The sequence below is a fragment of the Alligator sinensis genome, unplaced genomic scaffold, assembly GCF_000455745.1.
Source record: "Alligator sinensis unplaced genomic scaffold, ASM45574v1 scaffold880_2, whole genome shotgun sequence".
Classification (NCBI taxonomy): Eukaryota; Metazoa; Chordata; order Crocodylia; family Alligatoridae; genus Alligator; species Alligator sinensis.
In genome coordinates this window covers 78,429-100,588 of record NW_005842934.1, presented here as the reverse complement: position 1 = coordinate 100,588, position 22,160 = coordinate 78,429, and the positions used below count along the sequence as shown (strand labels likewise).

Below are 22,160 nucleotides of genomic sequence, written 5' to 3'. Positions count from 1 at the left end.
CGGAGCAATGACAGTGCCTGGCTACTGGGTCCTGGGGGTGGAGAGGAAGCCGTGGCTTGTGGCAGCCGTACCCGGGGCGGGGACACACAGCGGCTGAGAACCACAGGAGGTGGCCATGATGGCTGGGGGAGCACGTCTCTCCAGCCTTGGCTGTCCACACGAGAAACCCCAGGACACATCTCTGCCAGCTAGAAGGCCCTGTCCTGGCCTGCTGCGCTCGGTTGCACCTCCCAAACCCTCCACCAAAGTTGCAACCCCCTCCCAGGCTTCTCACCTTCTTCTGGTAGGTGCTGACCTCCTCCCGCGAGAAGGTCTCCCAGCGCAGGAGCTGCAGGTCCTCCAGGCGCAGCTGGCAGGTCTCGCGGTACGACTTGAGGACATTCTGGGTGAGGTGCTCTGTGGGGCAAGTGCAGGGGTGAGGGCACAGGCAGGGTAGGGGTCCTGGGGGTGACAGCAGCTGGGCAGGGCTAGCCCCTACTCCCACCTGCTGGGACCACAAACCCCCAGCATGGAGCAGACTCTTTCTGCAGTCCCTGACTCTATCGCTCAGTGCCACTCTGCCTGGCTCTTCATCTCAAGGCCCCTGGGAGCATGGGAGGCCCCTTTGCCCCCACAGGGGGGCTGCAGGGTGGAAGCTAAAAGCTCAGGACTCTTATCAGTGCCAGAGATGCAGCTCCCTTGGCAGCAGTAGCAAGTTGTTACCCCCACAATAAGTCAGCCACACTGGCAAAGCCACTGGTGTTCCAGCCCTCCCTGGGACTCAAACTTGTTCCCTCCAGAACAAAGGCAGGCTGAGCTTGCGGGCCGGGAGCTGCAGGGACCTTTGGACCCCCCATGCAGGGTGGGGGGACTCACCGATCTCAGTCACTGAGGAGTGGGGAGACTCCAAGATGCTGGTGAAGCTGGGGCTGGTGTAGAAGTCGACGGACTCCCCGGGGTTGCCGCTGCCCAGGCCCCGCTTGGCCCCTATGTCCAGCCTGGTGGGGTCGGGCGAGGCCTGGGCATCCGGCCCATAGAAGATGCTGCCCCGGGCATCCATCTTGATGCGCTCGGGGCTGTACTCCCTGGCAAAGGGGCCACGCGGGTCACCACCCAGCCGGCCGTGGGCCTTGGCCAGTCCGTTGGAGAAGGCCAGCGCTGGTGGTTCTTCGGGCACCCGGCCGAGCCGTGCCTGCTCAGCTAGGAGGGCACCAGGGCAGGCCGAGGCCTCCAGCAGGTCAGGGTCCGAGGCCAACTTAAGCTGCCCGTTGGCCAGGCCCAGGGCGTATGCAGAGGCCATGGCCGCCTCCCCACCCTGCTGCTGCTGCTGCTGCTGCAGTTGCTTCTGCACTTCAGCGTGGAGGCTGTCGCGCTGCTTCTTGGACATGCGCCCGAACTTGACGGCTGTGGGAGCGAGGCAAGGGCAGGGATGAGCAGGAGGGAAGAAGCCATGCCAAATCCACCCCCATCATGCCCAGCTCAGCCTGGCAGGGTCCTGGGTCTCCCTGGGAGAATCCTGGTGCCAGAGCACAGCTTCCGAGGCAAGGGCCAAGAGGGACAAGGCTGGGGCTTCTTGGGGAGATGTCATCTCAGGTTGACAGTAGCTTTGCTAAGAGTTTAGACTGTGGATGTACCTGGGCTGGTTTGCACAGGGCTGATCCTGCCTCAGGCAGGAGTTGGACTAGATGTGACCTCTGAAGCTACTTTGTCCTCTGCTGCGGGAGGGGGTGGGGAAGGCCTTACCATCCCGGGACATGCCGAGGCTGAGGCATTTCTGGAGGCGGCAGTGCTGGCAACGGTTGCGGCTGGTCCGGTCAATCTGGCAGTTCTGCTGGCGGGTGCAGGAGTAGGTGACATTGCCTTGCTGGCTCCTACGGAAAAAGCCCTGGAGAGAAGGGGGAACAAGAGAAAGTCCGTCAGCCAGGATCCACCTCCAGTGGTAGCTTTGGGGGGCACGGAGGCTGAGCAGCCCCAAAGGGAAGCAGGCAGAAGCCAGGGGTGGCTGGGATCACCCAGCCTCCATGGTGTCCCCACCCCTGGCACCCTGGGGAGGGGTGTTGGGTGTGGCTGGCCATGACCACAAAGGGCCGCAACAGGCACTCACCTTGCAGCCCTCACACGTGATGACGCCGTAATGAATCCCCGAGGACTTGTCCCCACAGATCTTGCACGGAATCACTTCGATTTGGGCTATGGGGAAGAAGAAATTGGGGTCGGGGGTGAGCAAAGACCATGGCACTGGGCGTCCACATGCACCCGTCTGGCCTTCTGCTGCCTAATGGTTGCAGAAGTGGAGACTGGACAGCCAGGACTCCTGGGTACTATTCCCAACTTTGGGATGGGAGCCTAGTGGTTAGAGCAGGGAAGGGGCACTGGAGCCAGGACTCCTGGGTTCTTTTGCACGTGCCCTTCCCCACCAGCCCCTGGCAGAAGTGCTGGCTGCTGCTTTTGGTTCCCCCACAAGGGGGGGCCCTCACCCAAACGACAGGCGTGTACCAGGTGGCAGGCCAGGAGCTTTGGGTCCAGATGGGGAAACTGAGGCACACAGTGTGTTGTATGGCAGGGCGATGCAGGGAAGAGGGTGGGGGCACAACTTGCCCAGCACAGAGCAAGGGAGGGGCTGAGCTGGGGAGTAAACCCAGGAGTCCTGGCTACCGTTCCCCTGACAGATCCCGTTCTCCTGCCGAAGCAGGGCATTGAAACCAGGCATCTGGGGATGCCTTGCCTGCTGCCCTAAGGTGCTTAAATGGCCCGTGTCAAAGCCACGCTCCTCTAGCATGGAAGCCAGGTGGGGCCCTGGGTCACAGAGCCAGGCTCTTGGCCCTGACATGGGGAGCAGAAGGTGCCCAGCATCCCTGGTACAAGAGACGCAGGGAGAGCAGGCATCTCCTGGAAGGCTGGCAGTGCCTGAGGGACTGGGCCTGCCAGGCAGACAAGGGGCATAAGTCTCTTCTGGGTGCCCAACTCCCACCCCCACCTGCCACACAGGGATTACAGCCTCATGGCATTTATGTAACCCAGGATCATCCCCTAATCCTGCCCACCTGCCCTGCCCCGGGGCCCTGCGCCCACCCGAGTGTACCTGGATCAGTCCCTGGACACATGCATACATCAGCAGGCACACGGCTCCATACACGCACATGCACCCAGGGAGGTCTACATGCAAGTGCAGGCATGTGACACCCCTGTGTGCACATGCATCCAGGCAGAGATGCATGTGTGTGCACATGACTTACAGCAGGCATGGGCAGGTCCACATGCCTGAGCATATACACACAGATAGGTCCACACGTCTGCACATGCCTGAGCACATGCCCGCACATGCATGTCCCCAAAAGTCAGCACACACATCCATACACCCACAAGGAGCCAGGGGCTTCTGGGAGCATCTGCATACACACATGCATGTGCTCGTGTGCATGCATACACACATGCACACACAGGTAACCTCATGCATGGGCACAAACACTCATGCATGCCTGCATATGCATATGCAACCACCCCCCAATCCCAGTGTGTTGATGGCACCGTGGTGATACCCGCACCATGGCCAGGCCACCCCATGCCCCTTCCACTCTGCAAAAGGGGCCAGGCCCAGCCTGAGTCTGGGTGTAGTGGGTTCAGGGGTGCCCACCACAGCACAGAGACAGTGGTGCCCAAAGAGCCAGCCTGACCTGGCCTAGACACAGGACCCATCGCCCAGGCCATGGCAGCGGGTTTGGGACAGGAAGTGAGGAGGCATCTCAGGATGCCAGGACTCAGCACAGCACTGGTGAGCCAGCCTGCAGGGGCAAAGGCCACGGGACTCAAGAGTCGGTGTGCCAGCTCCCCACCTCATCATAACCACCGACACCACCTGCCACCCTGAGCTGGCCAGGACTCCTAGGTTTGTGCCCAGCTCTGGGCAGGAGGTGGTGTTGAGTGGTTAGAGCAGGGGGTGGCTGGGAACCCGGATACCGGACACCTGGCTTCCATCCCTGTGGGCACAGGTGGCCTCAGTGGCTAGAGCGGGAGGGGTGGGGGGAGCTGGGACACCGGACTCCTGGGTTCCTTGTCCAGCTCTGGATGGGAGGTGGTGTACAGTGGTCAGATCAGGGGGTGGCTGGGAGCCAGGACTTTACCTAGGAGGAGCACAGCGAGGGGTCCTGCCATGCGGCATGACCAGCAGGAAGCTGCCCAAACCCCTGGCACCTCCGCCCACCTGACCACTTCGCTTCGGGAGCGGCCAAGGGAGCTGGGGAGCCTCGTACCCCTGAGGGTAGCCCCTAACCACATCCCTTCTGCCAGGCCCAACGGCCGCCTGCCCGGCCCAGCCCTGCCCTGGTTGGGGGCTGCCTGGCACCAGCCCAGCCCGCCGGGTGGTTTGCTCTTCCTCTCTTCAGCTTCCCTTATCAATGCACGCCCCCCTCGCAGCCCCCCCGGGGAATCGGAGCGCTTGTCTCCCATGTCCCTTGTCCCCCCCTGCAACCTCAGCAAGGCAGCAGCTTGAAAGCCACAACTGGGACACGGTCCCCAGCATGGCAGGAAGGCACAAGCCTGGCGGCCCACTCACCCCCACCCACCGCAAACAGGTGAGAAACCCTACCTGCAGGGACTGGTAAACAACCCCCACCACCCCGGCGGGCGCGCTGGCACGCAACCCACCCCCCAGCCCCTGCCATGGGGTGGTGGGAGCCCAGGGTGGGGGCAGGAAGGGGCTGTATCAGGCCTAGTCACTGCTGCTTTCAGGGCAGAGGAGCCAGGGGACAGATTCTGCCTGAACACAGCTGAGGGGGTCAGGGTACTGGCCCCGAGAGGAAGAGCTTGCCCAGATGCAAGCCAAAGAGGGATCGGAGGGGAGAGCCAGATGGAGAAAAGCTGCCTGGGTGGGTGTTGGCAGGCACTTGGGACCTCCCTGGAGCTGGCAAGGGTGCACAGCAAGGCCCTGTGCCTTGGTTTCCCTCCCCATGTAGCAGTGCCCTGCTGGCACAGGACAACGCGGGTGCTGGGGGCGAGCAGGGAGGTGCTAAGGCTGGGCGCTGCTGTGGAGCCACACGCTCAGAGCAGGAACCAAGGTGCTAGTACCCAGCGCTGCCACGGGGCTGGCCAGACTGGCTTCGTGCATGGGCTGCCCAGCAGGGACCCCAGAGGCAACTAGGCACTGGCGCAGCCATTCATGTCACACCACATGCACACGTGGTCTGTGCACGTGCACACTGTCCTGCTCCGCTGCTGGGCTGGAACGCAGCCCCACTGCTATCCCCCCATGGTGACGCTGTTTGACACACGTACACACACACACTCAAGTGTACAGACACTCATACATACTCAATCACTGCTAAAACACAGCCCCATTGCTATCCCCACCCAACCCTCTCCTTTGACACATACACACAGATGTGCACACACACGTACACACCAACACAAGCACAGCCCTCTCCTTTGACACACACACACAGATGTGCATGCACACATGTACACAAACACATGCACAGCCCTTTCCTTTAACAGACACACACACACACAGACATGCACATACACAACTACACACAAATACATGCACACCCCTTTCCTTTGACACACTTACTCACACACAGATACACATACACACACACATGTACAAGTGCCTCTGCTAGGCTAGAATGCAGCCCTACCCAGCCCTCTCCTTTGACATATATGTGCACTGACAGATGCACACATGCACGTACAACTGCACATGTACACACACATACACAGTCAAACACTGCTGCTAGGCTAGAACACAGCTCCATGGCTGTCTCCACCCAACCCTCTCCTTCAACATACAAACACACCCACATGCACCACAAATACACAAACACACATGTGCACACATACATCCACACACACACAATCCCACTCTGTCACTAGGCTAGAGTTCAGCCCCATGGCTAGCCCCACTTAACCCTCTCCTTTGACATACACACGCACCCACATGCACCACACACACACACACACACACACACGCACACATCAACACACACATGCACAATCCCAGTGTGTCACTGGGCTAGAGTTCAGCCCCATGCCTGTCCCCACCCAACCCTCTTCTTTGACACACACACGTACATGTGCACACTTGCATGCAAACACACAGCCAGCCCTGGGGAGCCCACCAAGACCAGATCCTCCCCCACCCCAGAACAAGGCGCAGCAGGATCGGAAAACGGAGCCACGTTTGCCTGCACGCCACGCCGGCTGCCACGAGAGAGACGAGCGTCGGCACCGGGAGCAGAGGGGCCCGAGCCAGCCGGCAGCCTGGCAGGGCAGGAAGGAAGCGCTGGGGTTATCCTTGTGCACACCTGGCACCCGCCTTTGTGGGAAACCGGATGCTGGTAAATTCCTGCGTTTCCTTCACAACAGCGGGGCTGGCGGGTTTGCGGGGAGAGCTTCACCCCCGTCCCACGCTCCAGTCCTCCCACGGCGCAGGCCCGCCGAGCCGCCAAACCGCAGCCTCCGACGGCTTCTCCGGTGGAGGAGTGAGGGAAGGAGGCAGTGAGAACAGAACGGGTGGGAATCGGGGCTGGGGGCTGACTCAGAACCTCAGGCCTCTGTTAGTCAAAAACAGCCCGATCCCGGGCGCCGGCTGCCAGTAACTCTCGCTTTCAGGTGATGCTTCATGCCAGTAAATTGCGACCTGAGAAAGGTCGTCGAGGTCTCGGGCGAATTCCCCCGGCCGGTCCCGCCGAGGGGCGTGATGCCCAGGGGGCGGCTGAGGAAGAGGAGGGCAACCAGAGCCCTCCCAAGAGGCAGCAACTGCTGCCCCCCAAATAAGCCGTCAAGGCAAAGCAAGGGCTGGAGAAGTGCAGCGCCGTGGACTGAGGGCATGGCGTCATGGAAGATGGGGCGAGAGGATGCTGAACCCCCCCTCACACACACCCCCGCCTGCCCCACGCAGCAGGCTCGCCTAGACCTATTTTTCCGAGCCCTTTACCGGCACAGCGGCGGGACGGAAACGGGGCAGGGCCAAGAAAGGCTGCATCACGAGGAGCAGGGCCTGGCGCCGGGCTCTGGGGTGCCGGCATAGCCTAATGGAGCCTGGTGCATCCCCACAGCCAGGGCCACGAAGGAGCACCGGGCTCCGAGGGGCTGGTGTGGCTTAGCAGAGCCTCACGTGTCCCCACAGCCGTAGGCCATGATGGAGTGCCAGGCTCTGAGGCAACGTCCCCGCCTGACATGGGGACATGTCAGGCGTCCCCATGCCTGGGGGCACGAAGGGGCACCAGGCTCTGAGGTGCCAACCTGGCCTCATGGAGCCTCTCGCGCCCCCATAGCCAAAGGCCATGATGGAGCGCTGGGCTCTGAGGAGCCAGCATGGCCTGTCTGAGCCTCCTGTGTCCCCACTTCTAGGAGCAGCAAATACGGCAGGGCACGCACAGGTTCTTGGCATGGTTTGGGCTGGCACTGGGACCACTGGTTCAATGGGGGACTCTTGGCAGCCACCAGCTCATCCAGGCGGGCGCTGCAGCAGCGCCAGTCACACAGACGTGTCCCCGTGGACTTGGGAAAGCCAGTCTACACAGACCCGGCCTAACTTGCCCCTTTGCACCCATCCATGCGTGGGCACACAATGGCTGGCCCCTGCCCCTGGGTACCGGGGGGCTAACAGGGCAGGCAGCTCTGGCTGGAGCCCCTGGATGCTGCCTAGCGTGCGATTCCCTGCTACTGATTCCCAGAGAAGACCTGCGCAAGTCACTGAGCACCATTGGACTCCCAGCATCCTCCTGTGCTGCACGGGGGAACTGCAAGGGTCAACATAGTAGGGACCCGGAGAGACACCAGGACAGAATAACTGCCCTCAGCCACACCAAGTTAGGGCCTTTGCACCCATTCGCAACTGGGAAAACTGAGGCACAGGGAGGGGAAACAACTCACTCAAGGCCTCTTTGCAGAACAGTGGCCATTGCTCCCCCCCTCCACACACACACACACACACACACACACCCCCACTCTCTTCTCCTGGCTGGAGCCCCTGGATGCTGCCTAGCGTGCGATTCCCTGCTACTGATTCCCAGAGAAGACCTGCGCAAGTCACTGAGCACCATTGGACTCCCAGCATCCTCCTGTGCTGCACGGGGGAACTGCAAGGGTCAACATAGTAGGGACCCGGAGAGACACCAGGACAGAATAACTGCCCTCAGCCACACCAAGTTAGGGCCTTTGCACCCATTCGCAACTGGGAAAACTGAGGCACAGGGAGGGGAAACAACTCACTCAAGGCCTCTTTGCAGAACAGTGGCCATTGCTCCCCCCCTCCACACACACACACACACACACACACCCCCACTGCCTTGTCACTGCCCTTCCAGCCCAGAACTGTGCCTAGCCAAATGTACAGCGCCTGGCACTTCAGCCCAGAGCCCCTGGGGAGCCCCTACTGCAGAGAGCGCACTGCCAGGAATCTTTCCCCAACCCCTCCCAGGCTTGAAGCCGGCTGGGCTGGCCCGGGAAGGAGTCTGATGGCAGCTTGGGCCTGGGGGGTCAGGACTCCTGGGCTCTCTCTGCAGTTCTGGGAGGCGGAGGATCTGCGAGCTACAGCTGGGCTGCTAACCAGGACACCTGGGCTCTATCTCACCTGCTCTGCTGTGACCCTGGTCTGTCTGGGGGGCCTAGGGCAGCCTTCCCCCCAGCTTGCAAGCGGGGAACCCCGGTCCCCAGCCTGCAGCGAGCTCAGCGCCTGGCTTCCTTCCCTCCCCACAAGCAATCGGCAGCCGCCTCAGCTTCACGGCACGACTCCCTCAAGATCCGTCAGACCAGAGCGAGTGCGGTCTTCCCCACAGCAAGGCCCCACTGTGGGCAAGGGGGTCGCGCTGCGGGCTGGGGGGGCCGAGGCGGCTGCGCAGTGATCCCCACAGTTCCAGGAAAGAGAAGCGCATTTGCATATTAATAGAAAACAGCGAGCTGTTGTGAGCCTGATAAGATCGCCGGCTGCTGGGAGCATCCCTCCCTGCTCGCAACCCAGCCCCTGCCAAGACAGGGGCAGAGAGAGACACGCCTTGGTGCCTGCCACAAGAGGGAGGGGAAACTGAGGCACACAAAACCCAGGAGTCCTGGCACTGCTCCAACCATGATGGAAACCCGGAGTCCAGACCCCCAGTTTTCCTGGTTTTGATGCCCACTCAGCCTGGCCAGGCACGGACACCTCCAGACAGCTGGATGGGGTCCATCAGCCTCCAGGGGCAAAGGCTGAGTTGCGAGCCCTGATGCCCACAGCCAAGCCAGCTCGACGCCCACCCCCATGCCCAGCTGAAGGCAAGGCCACCTCCTAGCAGCCAGTGGGGAGTAAGACATGGTGGCATCTGCAGCCCCTAGCACTCACAGGAGCAGACACCAGCAGAACCAGCAGCCCAGTTATAGCTGGGAGACTGGGGGGGGTGCCTGTGGCATGAGTCTGGGACACGCTCACCCCTCTGGCCCTGTGGCTTCACCACACTGCTCCCTCCCTGCTTCATCAGCTCTTTGAGGGCAGGGACTTTTTGCTTTATGCATGTACAGCACCTGGCGCGGGGGAGTCACGGGGGACAGGCTTTGCACGGAGCTTCTAAGAGATGCCAGAGAGCCACAAAGGCTGAGAAAGCGGGGGCCACTGGTTAGAGCAGGGGGCTGGGTGTCAGGTCGCCAGGGTTATGTCTCCAATAATAGGCAGAGAGCGGAGCTCAGTGGTTAGAGCAGCAGAGTGGGGCTGTATCTCCAGCAATGGAGGGCACTGAGGTCCAGCGGTTACAGCAGGAGGGAAGGGGGTTGGGTTATGCTTCTAGGAATGGGTCTAGAGGTCAGAGCAGGATGGGGCAGGGGAAGGCAGGACACCTGGGTTCTCTGGCCTGCTGTGCCGCAGGGTCTCAGAAATGGCCACCCAGGCCTCAGTGTTGCTACCTGTAAAATGGCAACAGTCCTCCCTGCCCCACAGTGTGGCTTAGGTGATGCATGTCATGAGTTCTGGGGGGCCAGCGTATGTGCACGGCAGAGTTAACGAGCAACTGGGAAGACCACCATACCCAGCCCTGGCTCATGCCTCAGTTTCCCCATCTGCCCGAGATCAGCCAACATCGTAGCCTGCAGGGGCTGTCACAGTCCTGAGGCACCCAAAACCTGCTTTGATCATCTTGGAGCACAGCCGATACCCACTGCAACCCGTGGCATGCGCCTGCCGAGCTCCCTACAGCAGCAAGAGAAGAGGGGAGGCGCGGAGGGGCCCCGCGAGGCTCCTGCAAAGGCCCCTCGATACGAGCGCAGCCAACTGCCTGGAACTGCCTGGGCCTCGGCCGCAAGGGCTGAGTGACTCACAGACACTTTCCCCACATGAATCAAACCGAAACCCCCCGATTACGAACCCGCCGGCAGGACGAGTCGTGTTCCACGCCCCCGGCCGGTTACTCAGGTTCCGGGGTGCCTGTGGGGCGCTGCGGAGCCCAGCCTGGCTCCCGGGGGTCTAGACATGGGGGCGGGCATCTCTGTACTTCTCCTCAACCCCGAGCTCACACACTCGGGGTTTTGGTGGGTCTGGAGGTAGATCCAGGGTGTCTCAGCCAGCCCCAGACCTCCGTGGGAGAAGGAGCTCCAAGGACAGGAGACAGATGGTAGAGACAGGTGTCCGTTCCCCAAAATATAGGAGAAAACCCCCTGCGAGTGAGGCCATGCAGGGTTAGGGGGACAGCAGAGCCACTGAGAACTAAGCCCCTAAGAAGAGAAAGTGTGGCTTGGTGCTCAGAGCGAGACGGGGGGGGTGCCAAGAGTCGGGGTGCCTGGATCCTCTGCTCAGCTGCACTGCTTGATCCTGCTAGTCAAAACCAAAACAGCTCAGCTTCATCAGGCCTCCCTGAAACCAGCAGTGGGAAAACACCCAGTAAGTTAGGTTTGATAGCTAAAACCCAATCCCCATCCAACTGGTAATAAATAAAGGGGGGGTTATCGACAGTCCTGGTCCGGATGCAACCTTTAATCCAGAGCATCCCCCAATTCCCTTAGCCCCAATGGATGCTTTCAAAACCCAGCTGGTTGTTTAGGTAGAGGAGTGAGCACTAAGATTTTTGCTTTAATTGATATCTGGCCCCAGGGGCACAATTAATCTCCATTATTCATCCTAAGAGCATTTCCACTGACTTTTGTAATAAAATTCCAGGAAAAATAAATGACCTGTTCCCCCCCGTAAATTATAACCAAATTGAATATTTCCCCCGATGTTATAAAAATGCCGGGAGGCTCTAGGAAGTTTACCAGCAACTTGATTTACATGCTATACGTGAGCACCAACAAATTCTACGATGATGACTGGCAGTATAAACCTAGAGAGACAGACAGGAGGATGGATGGAGCTTATAATAAGAGTCAAAGCTGTATCAAGTTCAGGGAAAAGTGAACAATGAGTAAAAAAAGATCTGGGGCTTTGTCATAATGGAAAAATGGTACAATATTAACATCTAAGAAACAAGGAACATGCAACTTTAAATAGCTACGATTTAGCATTTTAAGCTGTTTTGTTCTCCTGTTTGCTCTCTCAGTTTGTAAGTGATTTTGTTATAAGCCACTCAGACGCGTTGTTGGAAAGGCAGCATATAAACCGAATAAAGAAATACATAACGTACAGTTAAATATGCTAACGGGGTATTTGTTTAGCTCCGTGACCAGGCTAGGGTTGAGATAATCTGCTGCAGAAATAATCATAGCATTCGTCACATTGTTTGATATTTACTGGTCTATTGTTGCGCTCAACGGATTTGTTCGGAGGGTTTCTGCCCTGGGTTAAGCAACACACAAGTTCTTTTTCTAAAAGCACATTAAAAATTATTAATTCTTTAAACCATTAAAAATATTTTAAAATTATATTATATATAAATATATATAAAATATTTTTTAAATTATTTAAAAAGGATTACAATGATTTTCAAATACATTATTTTAAAATAGTTCAAATTTATTTTTAAAGATATTTTTACACTTTTTTTTTATTTTTAAAGGCAAAATAAAGCTTTTTAAAATTCAGAGCAGAACTCCCCCCCCCACCCCCGAACCAACACCCCAAAGCACTTTCTGTGTGGAAAATGACCCATGCTTCAGGTGCTTGCCTGCTTCTAGAAGCCGTATGACTTTTACCTGTTCAGGTGTACACAAAAAGGGGACCAATTTTGTAGGGCAGTGATTCTCAACTGGGTTTTGGCAGCACCCTGGGGTGCCAGGAGATTCTTTTTAGGGGTACCACATAACATCAGCCCTGCTACGAGTGCAGCCACCTGCACACAATTCACAAGATAAGCCCAGATTTCAATCCGCAGTGTCACCAACGTGCTGCCCTGTCTTGGGCTTGCTGAGTTCTTTGCAACAGAAAAAATGCTTTATTATTTTTCTGTAGTCAAGAAATGAGTGCAAGCTGAGAGCTGGCACCTGAGGGGGGCCTGGGGTCTACCAAGGGTGGTTCAAATCTAAGGATCCCCCTTCTCAGTCAAACAAGGTTGAGGACCACGGCTAGAGGGTGAATATAGAAAGCCTGTATGCCTATCTGCTCATCCCATACAGAAAGGATGCAGACAGATAATGAAATCCTGATAAAACCATGCCACGCTAGAGGCTGCACTAGTAGAAGTATATCAAAATAGGACTAGGGGATCCTTGAGGTCCCTTTCAACCTTACTTTCTCTAAGATATGATATGATATGAATAAATCACCTCCCTTTGATATCTGAAATCACCTCTCTCTGATATCTTGGATATGCAGAGCTGGGAAAAGCAGCATCCTAATGTCTACCCCCAGGCCATTCATACAACTACCAGGACACAGCATTCGTCTGTGCTGCTTTCTTCCTCCTGGGTTTTGGCCGCTTTTATTTCTCCAGCCCCCTGCACGTTGCCTTTAGACACCTGTTGCTTTTCTGTGCAAAAAGAAGCAACCCCAGGAAGAAGCGAATCCCTCTGACGCCAGTCCTGGCTGGGTGTCTGGATTCAAAGTGAGTATTTTATTGACTGTGGGGCTGGTTTCTCAAGAGCTCAGCACCCACAGCCAAGAAGCAGCTCCCCAAGACCTCACCCTATCGTTTGGTACTGAGAAGGGGTCCCGATTCCCCTATCCAGCACCATACCTGGATTCCTGGTGGCCCCGGGCCAACTTTTAGTATCGGGCCCCCTTCACCAGAGATAATGATAATAATAATAATTACCATTTTCAGGCCCCGTTTCTGTCTGGGCCCCAGGTGGCCACCTGGTTCACCCATGCCTGTGTCTGGCCCTGCCCCTACCCGGTACCCAACCTGATCCAAACTCCTTCCAAACCTGAGTCATACGTACCAAATAAATTAGGAATCCAGAGCCAGAGTTCAGATCCTATAGAGTCAGGGTAATTAGCATCACCTAATGACTTAGTTGGTCCCAAACACTTTGAACCACCCACCCTAACCACGAAAGACGTGAACAACATGGGCAAACTGGGCTGTTTCGCCCCAGCCATTGCGGGGGGGGTCTCTGAGTTGCTTTGGTTTCATTCTGAAACTTCGTTATCAAACACATTCGTAATCTTGTCTCATCAAAAAGCCGCCACTGTTCAAAAGCAAACCCACGTTCAAACCCAGCCTGAAGAGTCGGCAGACGCGTATCTAGCTAAGCCACCGTAATGCAGTACTTAATTAATACATGATAATTTGTCTATGGAGTCCAGCTCATTTGAACTGAGGCATTACTTTAGGCTGAAAAGCAAGCAGTTGCTTCACAACTGCAGGCAAGCTGGGGATCTGCTGAAGCCATAATTGAATAAGTTTTAATGATCAATATAATCCAATGAAAGTACAAGGCTGTCCTTGTCATTTTAAATTAGCTGCACATTTAAGAATCTCCAAATATTTCTGTATTTTGTACTTCATGCACATTAAAAAAAAACAATTTAGTTTGAAGCCCTCAATTAATGAGAAAAATATTTATCCTGATTCTATCTGAATTGGCTCCATCGTCAGCACTTAACTAGCTCTTACAGCTGAATTAAAAAGACAATTTGTGATCTTTCCCTTCACGATCAGATGCTCAAATTTTCTATTAAAAATGCCATTTGTTTGCAAAGCGGCAAGAGCTTTCTTTACCCACATTTATCCACAGGCATTTGCAGGGTCCTCTGTATTAAAGGTGGCTGAAACAGCAGCTCTGAGCCATGCACAGAGCATGAAGAGCAGCACAGCCAGGGTGCTGCAACACCCCAGGGTGCTATGAGATCCTTTGAAAGATGCTGTGCAATATTAGACTTGTGAGGTGGGCAAATACCTATGCATGATTCACACAATAAACCCAGAGGTTTCCAGCAGGAACCCAGTGGGTCACAAACATCCTGCCCTGTTCTTTGCAAGCAGAATTGCTCTGTTATTTTTCCATAGTCACAAACCGAGAGAAAGATCAAAGCTGGCATTTTCCAAAGTGGTGGCAGGGTCTTGAATTTATCACGGAGGGGAGGAGGGCACTGGAGTCTAAAAAGGTGGAGAAGCACTGAAATAGTGATTGCATCCTTCTGAAGTTCCCACCAATGCAGCTCCAACGTGGTTATTGGAAAGAACTGAAAACCGTAATTGGTTCCATCTTCTTATTTGGGCATCTTTTAACAGCCGGCAATCCCTCCAGTCAGGTCGAGAGAAAGCTGAACAGACCACAGGGCTTATTTCAACAACAAATGGAAAGATGCTCAAAGCTATCAACTCAAGCAGTACGAGATATGGGTCCCGTCTTTCGCCGGCCCAGACGCAGCACTGCAGTGCTGCCCTGGCTTCAAAATCCAGAGTCTGCCATCTAAGTATTTTCAGTGTCTTAGTGAACTGGTGGGTCAGCGTATCAGACTCGAAGGCATTGTTTGGGCCCAAAGAGCTACCGTGCCCCAACCGTTCTTCCTACCACAACTGACACTGAAATAAATAATTCTGGGGGAGGACGGGGAAAGAAATCACTTGCAAAATCATGGCTCTAGGTAATATCAAAATACGGAAGTTATCAGGAACCTGAGAATAAATTGCCCACTTTCCTTTTAAGTGGTCAAATTCATTAACATAATTAGGTTAAGAGGCAGTAGGCCGGGCCGTGTCAGACTGAAGACAAGGAGGATTGGATGAGACTAAAGCAAGCATTCGAACTTGTGCTGAGTTTGGAGAGTGATGGCTGCTTTCCCAGGCTGATGAAACAGGTCTTTCATCTCTCCCAATTATCTGATAAAAGATATTATCACACCTCTCTCTCTCTCATATACACCCCCATAAGTCTCTGATTGAGAATTTACACACACACACAAACCTCCCTCCCGTACGTCTCAGAATTAACACACATGCACCCCTCCCATGTCTCTGAGAACTGACCCACACATGCACATATGTGCACGTGGACATCTCCAACCAAGAATTCAGACATATGCACATGTATGTGTGAGCGTGCACACCCCCCCCATACTTCTCTAAGAATTAACACACACATACACCTCTCCCATAAGTCTCTGAGAATTGATATGCACATGCACACAAACAGGCACACGAGTGCATGCACACACACATCTCTGACTGCGAATTCACACACACACCTCAATGAGAATTTACACACATGCACATGTGCACGTGCATGCATGCCCCTGTAAGCCTCTGAGATTTCAGACACACACACGCCCACCTCCCCGGCACGCTCCCGTAAATCTGAGATTTTAGACTCCTCTCCCCTGAAGAAATCAGACAAGAAAACGCTGCACTCCCAAGGGACTCACTCTAAAAGCACCTGTCTCTCATTGCCCTGCGGCTCCCTCTTCCTCTGGTTACATGGAAAGCCATGGGAGCACTGGAGCACCGGGGATGCAAGACAGGGAGGCTCAGCTCCTCACGGGATCAGACCCCAAGGCTGTCAGATGCTCCGATCCTTTAAAAAATAAAAACCTCAGGACCCAGCTAAAGCTGCCAAAGGGACTTTGCTGCCAAGATGTTTTTTCCTGCATTGGGATGTTTTTCTGGGCAGGTTCCTGCTCGGGCTGGCTCAGACACTGGCCCTGGGAGCTAAGGGTTTCCTTCCTTAGATTTGAAAGGCAGAAAACACCAATAGACCTAGATCCGGTCTGACCCTGGTGTGGGGCACACATGAACCTCAAAGAGACACTGAATGACTTGGCTTAAAGCCTCCAAGAGCTGGAAAATCTATTGTGTTCCTAGTCTGATCGTTCCAACAGTGATCAGCCTTTTCTTCGCTCCCTAGGCTTCCTGCCCTGGTCCCTGGTACCTACAGGCATCAGACAACTGTGATAGTTTAACGGAGATAGTATCTGCTTCATGCCGGCCCTAAAGGCAATGAAAGCTTAGCTAGAGTTGTTCTGAGTCAAGATACTGCCAAATCCTGCGCTCCTCTTACTGCTCAGCCAAATGCCTCTGCTTGCAGTTTGCTTCACCTTTCTCCTTCAAAGTGCAGTTTAGCATCAGGTGTCTCCTCCCAGTGTGAGAGGCCACAAACTGGCCCAGTTTGTGGCCCAGTATCAAGTCATCTCCTAGCTTTCACCTGGATAAATTTAATGGACTATCCCCCCCAGCTCTATCTCCCCCCGCCACAACCTTTTTTTCAGCCCGCAAATCATCCTTGTAGCTTTACTCGTTGTTCTTTAACTGTAACACACACCGCGGTGGCGCAGCTGGGATTCCCCTCTCCACCCACCTCCAACACTATCAGATTTAATCAATCCCCTAAATTGCTTGATCACAAGATCACTGATACCAGCCCTTGGTCCTGGGACAGCCTGATTCGAAAAGGCACGGTGCAAATATGCATTTAAAACAGGGGAACGGCAATGCCGCCAGGCTCTTCTCTTTGCAGCAGAGCTTAGCCCCGTCATTCTCAACGCGTGCACAGAAAAATCCCGCACCTTTTCAAGCGCTGGGGCACAGCTGGCTCAGGGCAGGGTGGGAGGGGAACTTGTTCAGGTGGATCCAAACCACAGCCCTGAATCAGCAGAATTGTTTGCAGCAATTGTTTTCCAGCTGCCTAGAAACTCTGCCTTGAAAATCTGAAAAGGAAGGGCTGGGTCTTGTCATTGGTTGGCCTGGAAGGAGGCCGGAGGGACTCGTGAGACCCAGATCTCACCAGCTTGGTCATTTTGAGAGACATGACACATGAAAACCCACTTACTCCTTCAAATCTGCCCCCTCTCCCCTCCCAAATCACGAACGCCTTCTTGAAAAAGACTTGGATTATCATCTATCTCAGTGGTTCCCAAGTTTTTTAGATTCTAGGGCCCTCTTGTTATGTTTCAGCCTGCGCCCCACCCCGAAAATCCCAGCTCTTCACTATCGATTGTTCCTTGACTAACAAAAAATACCAGAGCAGTTCCTCAAATGGACATCCCACACTGGGGCAGGAGGGTTGAGACACTGCATTTCTATGGGAAATCTCTGGGTTTAGCTCAAGAATCACATGCTAGTGTTTGCACACCCAGCCATGCTAATACTGTTGACCTCCCTGAAAGGATCTTGCATACCCCCAGTTGAGAATCCCCAATCCACCTGAGCCCAGGGCTGTCGTCTGCGACGGAGGAAAGGGAGACAGGTTTAAAGACCAGCCTGAGATCATGAGTTCAAGTACACACATCACCTCTGAAACCCTTGACCTCCTTAGCACCTTCATTCTTTCTGGATCTCTCTGTCTATCAGATCCCTTCAAAGCAAAACAGGTTCCTGCAGCAAACATGCCAGATGGATATAGGTGAGAAGTCAATGGGATGAAGACACACGATGCCACCGATGCGGGGACATGTGGAATATGCCTCTTACCATCCCCATATCCCCTCTGCCTTGTGCATCAGGGAACGGGGGGCAGCTCAAAGGCTAACTGGTCTGGAGCAGGGGGAGGTTGTGGGTTAACAACCTACTTCTGTGTCTGTAGAACACCTGGTGCGGCAGGGAGGGGGGTGATGACTAGGCCACTGTTGAGCTGCAGCATGATGCATTATTCCTGGAGGCTGAAAAACTAGTAAAGCATCGTCACAGTGCCCAGCACCAGGCAGGACGAAGCCACTAGCTCTCAGGCCTTCATGGGCTCCCCGATGCACAGTCAGCCCACCAAGGGGTTTCTACTGTGATGCTGCCGGGCAAACACAGAGCTCTGAGGCCAAGTCTGCTGCGGGGGTGAACCGGCATCAGCCCCACAAGGACAGGAGGGGAGCTCCAGCCCAGAGAGCAGCAAGGACAGTCAGCCGAGCCTGGAGAACCAGGACGTGGCAGGGAGGCTGGTGGGGTGGCTAGAGGTCCCTGACTTAGGCTGCTGGTTGCCTTTGCAGCCCTTCAGTGGGGGGACTTGAGAGAGAAGAGCCTGGCTCGACACAGCCTGGGCTGTCACAGCCCCATGATATCCCTCCCTCCCCACCACCCCCGTCACGCTCCCACACTTGGAGCCGTCTGCCTTGAACCCGCTCCCAACACCCACGGAGGCAGCGACAGACACGTTATGTCACCATGGGCCAGGCAGGGGCGGGAGCCAGCTCTTGGCATAGAAGAAACCAACCCGCTCTGCCAGTGCCCACCAAGGCTAGTCCCCCAGCTCTGCAGGCAGGAGGCCCCCTGGGGCAATAACACCTACCCTGGGGCAGGGATGCATTCTCGGAAGGACTGGATGCCAGGCTAGGCTCCCCCGCCACCTTCCCCCAAGAAAAGCTCTCAATCAGCACTTTCCCCTTCCGCCTCTCAACACCTTCACATTTCGCACCGAACCTGCCAAACCCTGGCCTCAGCTCCAGCCCACGGCTCCGTGGTTTCTCTGGTTTCCAGCAGCAGGGACTGCAAAGTAGCTAACTCTCCGCAGGCCAGTTGCCTCTCAGCTGGGGGAGCCGCCAGCCTGGAGCAGCCCCAACACCCCCCCTCCCCCCCTCCAGCCTTCAGAGAGCCAACGGGAAAGTCCTTTCTAAAGCTGGTAATTAAACGCATCCTACTAATTAGAGACACAGGAGCTTCTGTGGGTAGAGGGAGGGGGGCTCATTTGTGGTCTGAGCAGTGTTGGGAGCCAGGACTCCTGGATTCTTCTTCGCCTCTGATCGGGAGCAAAATCTAGGATCAAAAGGGAGCTCAGCTGTGTGGGCTAGACTGTGCTCCTCAAAAGCAGCCTGCACCCTTAGAGCAGAAGCATGAATGCCAGGACACCTGGGTTCTCTCCGCTGCTTGTAACAGTCTCAGGAAAGCCTCTGCCATGCTGGCCATGTCTAGCTAAAACCGGGGAGCTCTTCGGTGCTTCGATTAGCTAATCACTACGTGTAGATACAGCACTCAGCACTGCTGGTGTGATGTGGCCAGAGGAAGGGAAGGGGGACAGCGTAGCTGGGATCCCCAGCTCAGGAGAGACCCCAGGGAGACCAGGATAGGGCCCAGGGGCTCTGCATGGCCACTCCGGGTCCTTACCAGGCTCCTGTGTCCAGAGCTGTACGTACACAACAGTGCCAGGAATACACCTGGTACTTTCTATGCCGCCGCCTGCTTCTGTGACTTGCCGGCGGGGAGTGACGCCAGAACTGAGTCGAGCTGTTTGCCCCAGTCCCGGGTGAAGCCTGCCCCCACCACCCCAGCGCCCTTCCATCAACGTCAGTGGGGGCATCAGCTTGGTGATGCCAATGGAACGGATCCTCCATGACGCCAATGGACACGGCCCCAGTGGGTGGAAACTGGTCATGACGCCAATGGGCCCGATCCCTGTTGGACCCGACTCCACCTTCCTCCACGGAGCTGGAGCGACGCCCGTTTGCATGACCTGAGGATCTGGCCTGGCCCCCCTCGACAGTCAGCCAAGGGCACCCCAAGACCCCTGGCCAGGGAGACAAGATGGGTAAGGGGCCGACAGCCCTGCAGGCTGTTGAGGAGCGGGGAAAGGGGGGAATTCACTCATCTGAGGCTCAGCTCACCTCAGGGGCCTGGCAGGCAGTAGCCCCGGATCCATGGCTGCAGGAAGCCGTGCCAGAGAAACCAGGTGTACTGACACTGGGGCTCCCTGACAGGCAGGGCAAGGGACTCAGGGCCCGTTGGGCACCTTAAAGCCAGCCATGCTGCACTGTGCCTCAGTTTCCCCACAGAGCTGGGTGAAGTCTTTGAGACGGAGCTGCACCCAGGACCCGTTGATGCCTCCAGACTCCCCCGCCCTGGCACAGCCGACGCGCTGCCAGGAGCCGAGGCCACAGGGCACACCTGTGCTTCCTCCTGCTCAAGGAGTCAAAGCCTCTGTGCACCTACCCCCCTGACTCTGGCAGCTGGCACCTGTCCTCCCGCAACCCCCCGCCAAGCCCTGGCTTTCTGCCTCCCCCATGCAGGCGCCCAGCCCCGAACCACGGGCTCTGCTGTTTGCACCTACAGCCCCTGCTGCCTCCAGGAGATGGGCAACCGGGCACCGAGGGCAGCTCCTGGCAACTGTTCTGGGCAGGGGACAAAGCATCCGGGCTGCGTGTTGGCCAGAGCAGCAGAGCAGAGCGTGTTGGCCTCCCCCCAGCATAGAAACTCTCCCCCAATATACACCTCCCCCTCCTGACACACACAAGGCAGCTCCACAGCACCAGCGTCCTCTGCACACAGACAGCCCATGCACACGCATCACAGCATGCAGACAGCCACATGCTTTCAGACACACTCCACACATGGAAACATGCCTGCACACACACAAACAGACATACATGTATGCACAATGTTGCAAGCTCCAGCATGGCTTCCAGTTCCTGCTTCCTGCCCCAGCTCTTTGCAAAGGCCTCACGCAGGGCAAACAGGTTCCTGGCCCCAGCTGGCCCAAGGGAACTTGGGGAACACGGATCCCCCTGGACAGAAGCAGCTTGAAGGGGCCACTCACTGCACGCACACGCACATAAGCATGCAATCACACACACACACACACAGAGGAACACATACAGACATACAAAAGTGACACACGCTATCGATCAGAGAATCCTAGAGAAGCAGGGCTGGAAGGGGATAGACAACACACGCATAGACATAAACACTCATACACTTGAGCATGACATGACACCCACCCGTGCCCAAAAGAATATGCACTGACATACAAAAACTGATGCATGCTATAATTAAAAAGGACATTGAGATGCACATAGAGACACAAGCACACGAGTGTGCAATGACACACATGTGCCTATGAGAACACACATGCACATGCAAAAACCTGACAAATGCTATGTATTCAAAGAAGGTTGTTGGGTGCGTGCACTGAGTTACATGTAGACATTGGTGCTATGAACCCGCTGGGTCAGAGATACACACACACACGTGCAAAGGCACACACACACATAGGTACAAGCATGCATATGAACACATACACATGCAAAAACTGGCACACGTTCTATATAAAAAGGACAGCAAGATGCATGTATGCACACACCCTAGTGTGCAGTGACACACTCGCACTTCAGGACACGCGTGTGTAGAAGAACATGCACACAAAAATCTGATATGCATTACATATAAAAAAACCCGCCGGGCCAGATCCTGCTCCCAGGTGGGGTGTGAGCTGCCTGGCAGATGGCCATGAGAACGAAGATCCTAGATTTGGGGGGTAGAAGCATCTGACAGTGCCAAGAGGGACCGGGTGCATTGACAGTGACGGAGCCTGGAGTAAGCCCCCACCCCACAACATGCTCCAGCCCCTGAATGGGACAGACCCACAGCCAGCCTCTTCCAGCCTCTGCTGGGAAATCCATGTTCCCACAGACCCCCCCTCCCCAGTGGGTAGAGCCCCCCATGCCCACAGCGCCCTCCCCACGCTGCGGGGGGAAGCCACCCAAGCCCCAACAGCACCAAGCTGCTTTGAAACTGGGTCCCGGCAAGATCAGGTCCTGGCCCCTGCAGCAGCCAGACCAGCACCTCCCAGTCTGTGCCCAGTGCTTCTCACCCGAGGGACAGAAAATGCCCAGCAACCCAGCTGTGGTGGGGACACATCCATGGCAGAGCCCATCAGCACTGGGACCTCACTATTCACAAGCCACTCATGGCCCCCACATCCCCTCCTTCAGCAGTGCCAGAGAACCCAAGCATCCTGCCACCTGGGCTCCCTGGCTGCGAGCACCTGAGTACCCAGGCATCCAGCTCTTGGCTCCTCTCCAGCAGCCGAGGGTCGCGGGCACCCACTGCGCTGTCAGTGTCGCTTGCTCCCGCTTGCCAGGTGGCCTTTATCTGCCATCTCCCCCAAAACCACTTACCTCTCATGGTCTCGGCAGGCCGGGCAGGGGCACGGGG

The 22,160-nt window shown here is 55.9% G+C and overlaps 1 protein-coding gene across 6 annotated transcripts in view; it reads right to left on the bottom strand.

Moving 5' to 3' along the window:
• RORC (RAR related orphan receptor C) overlaps window positions 1-22,160 on the bottom strand; it is a 42,933-nt gene that overhangs the window by 5,467 nt on the left and 15,306 nt on the right. For 4 of the 6 annotated variants that reach the window (XM_006036229.3, XM_025192508.1, XM_025192506.1 and 1 more), the window contains exons 3-6: window positions 2,084-2,169; window positions 1,723-1,864; window positions 856-1,383; window positions 275-396 (exon numbers count right to left, since the gene is read on the bottom strand). In XM_006036229.3, the coding sequence (XP_006036291.1) occupies window positions 275-396; window positions 856-1,383; window positions 1,723-1,864; window positions 2,084-2,169 (878 nt within the window). Of the gene's footprint in view, window positions 1-274; window positions 397-855; window positions 1,384-1,722; window positions 1,865-2,083; window positions 2,170-16,348; window positions 16,423-22,123; window positions 22,155-22,160 lie in introns of those variants that run through there. The other 2 variants (XM_014526005.2, XM_006036227.2) reach the window with 2 other exon arrangements.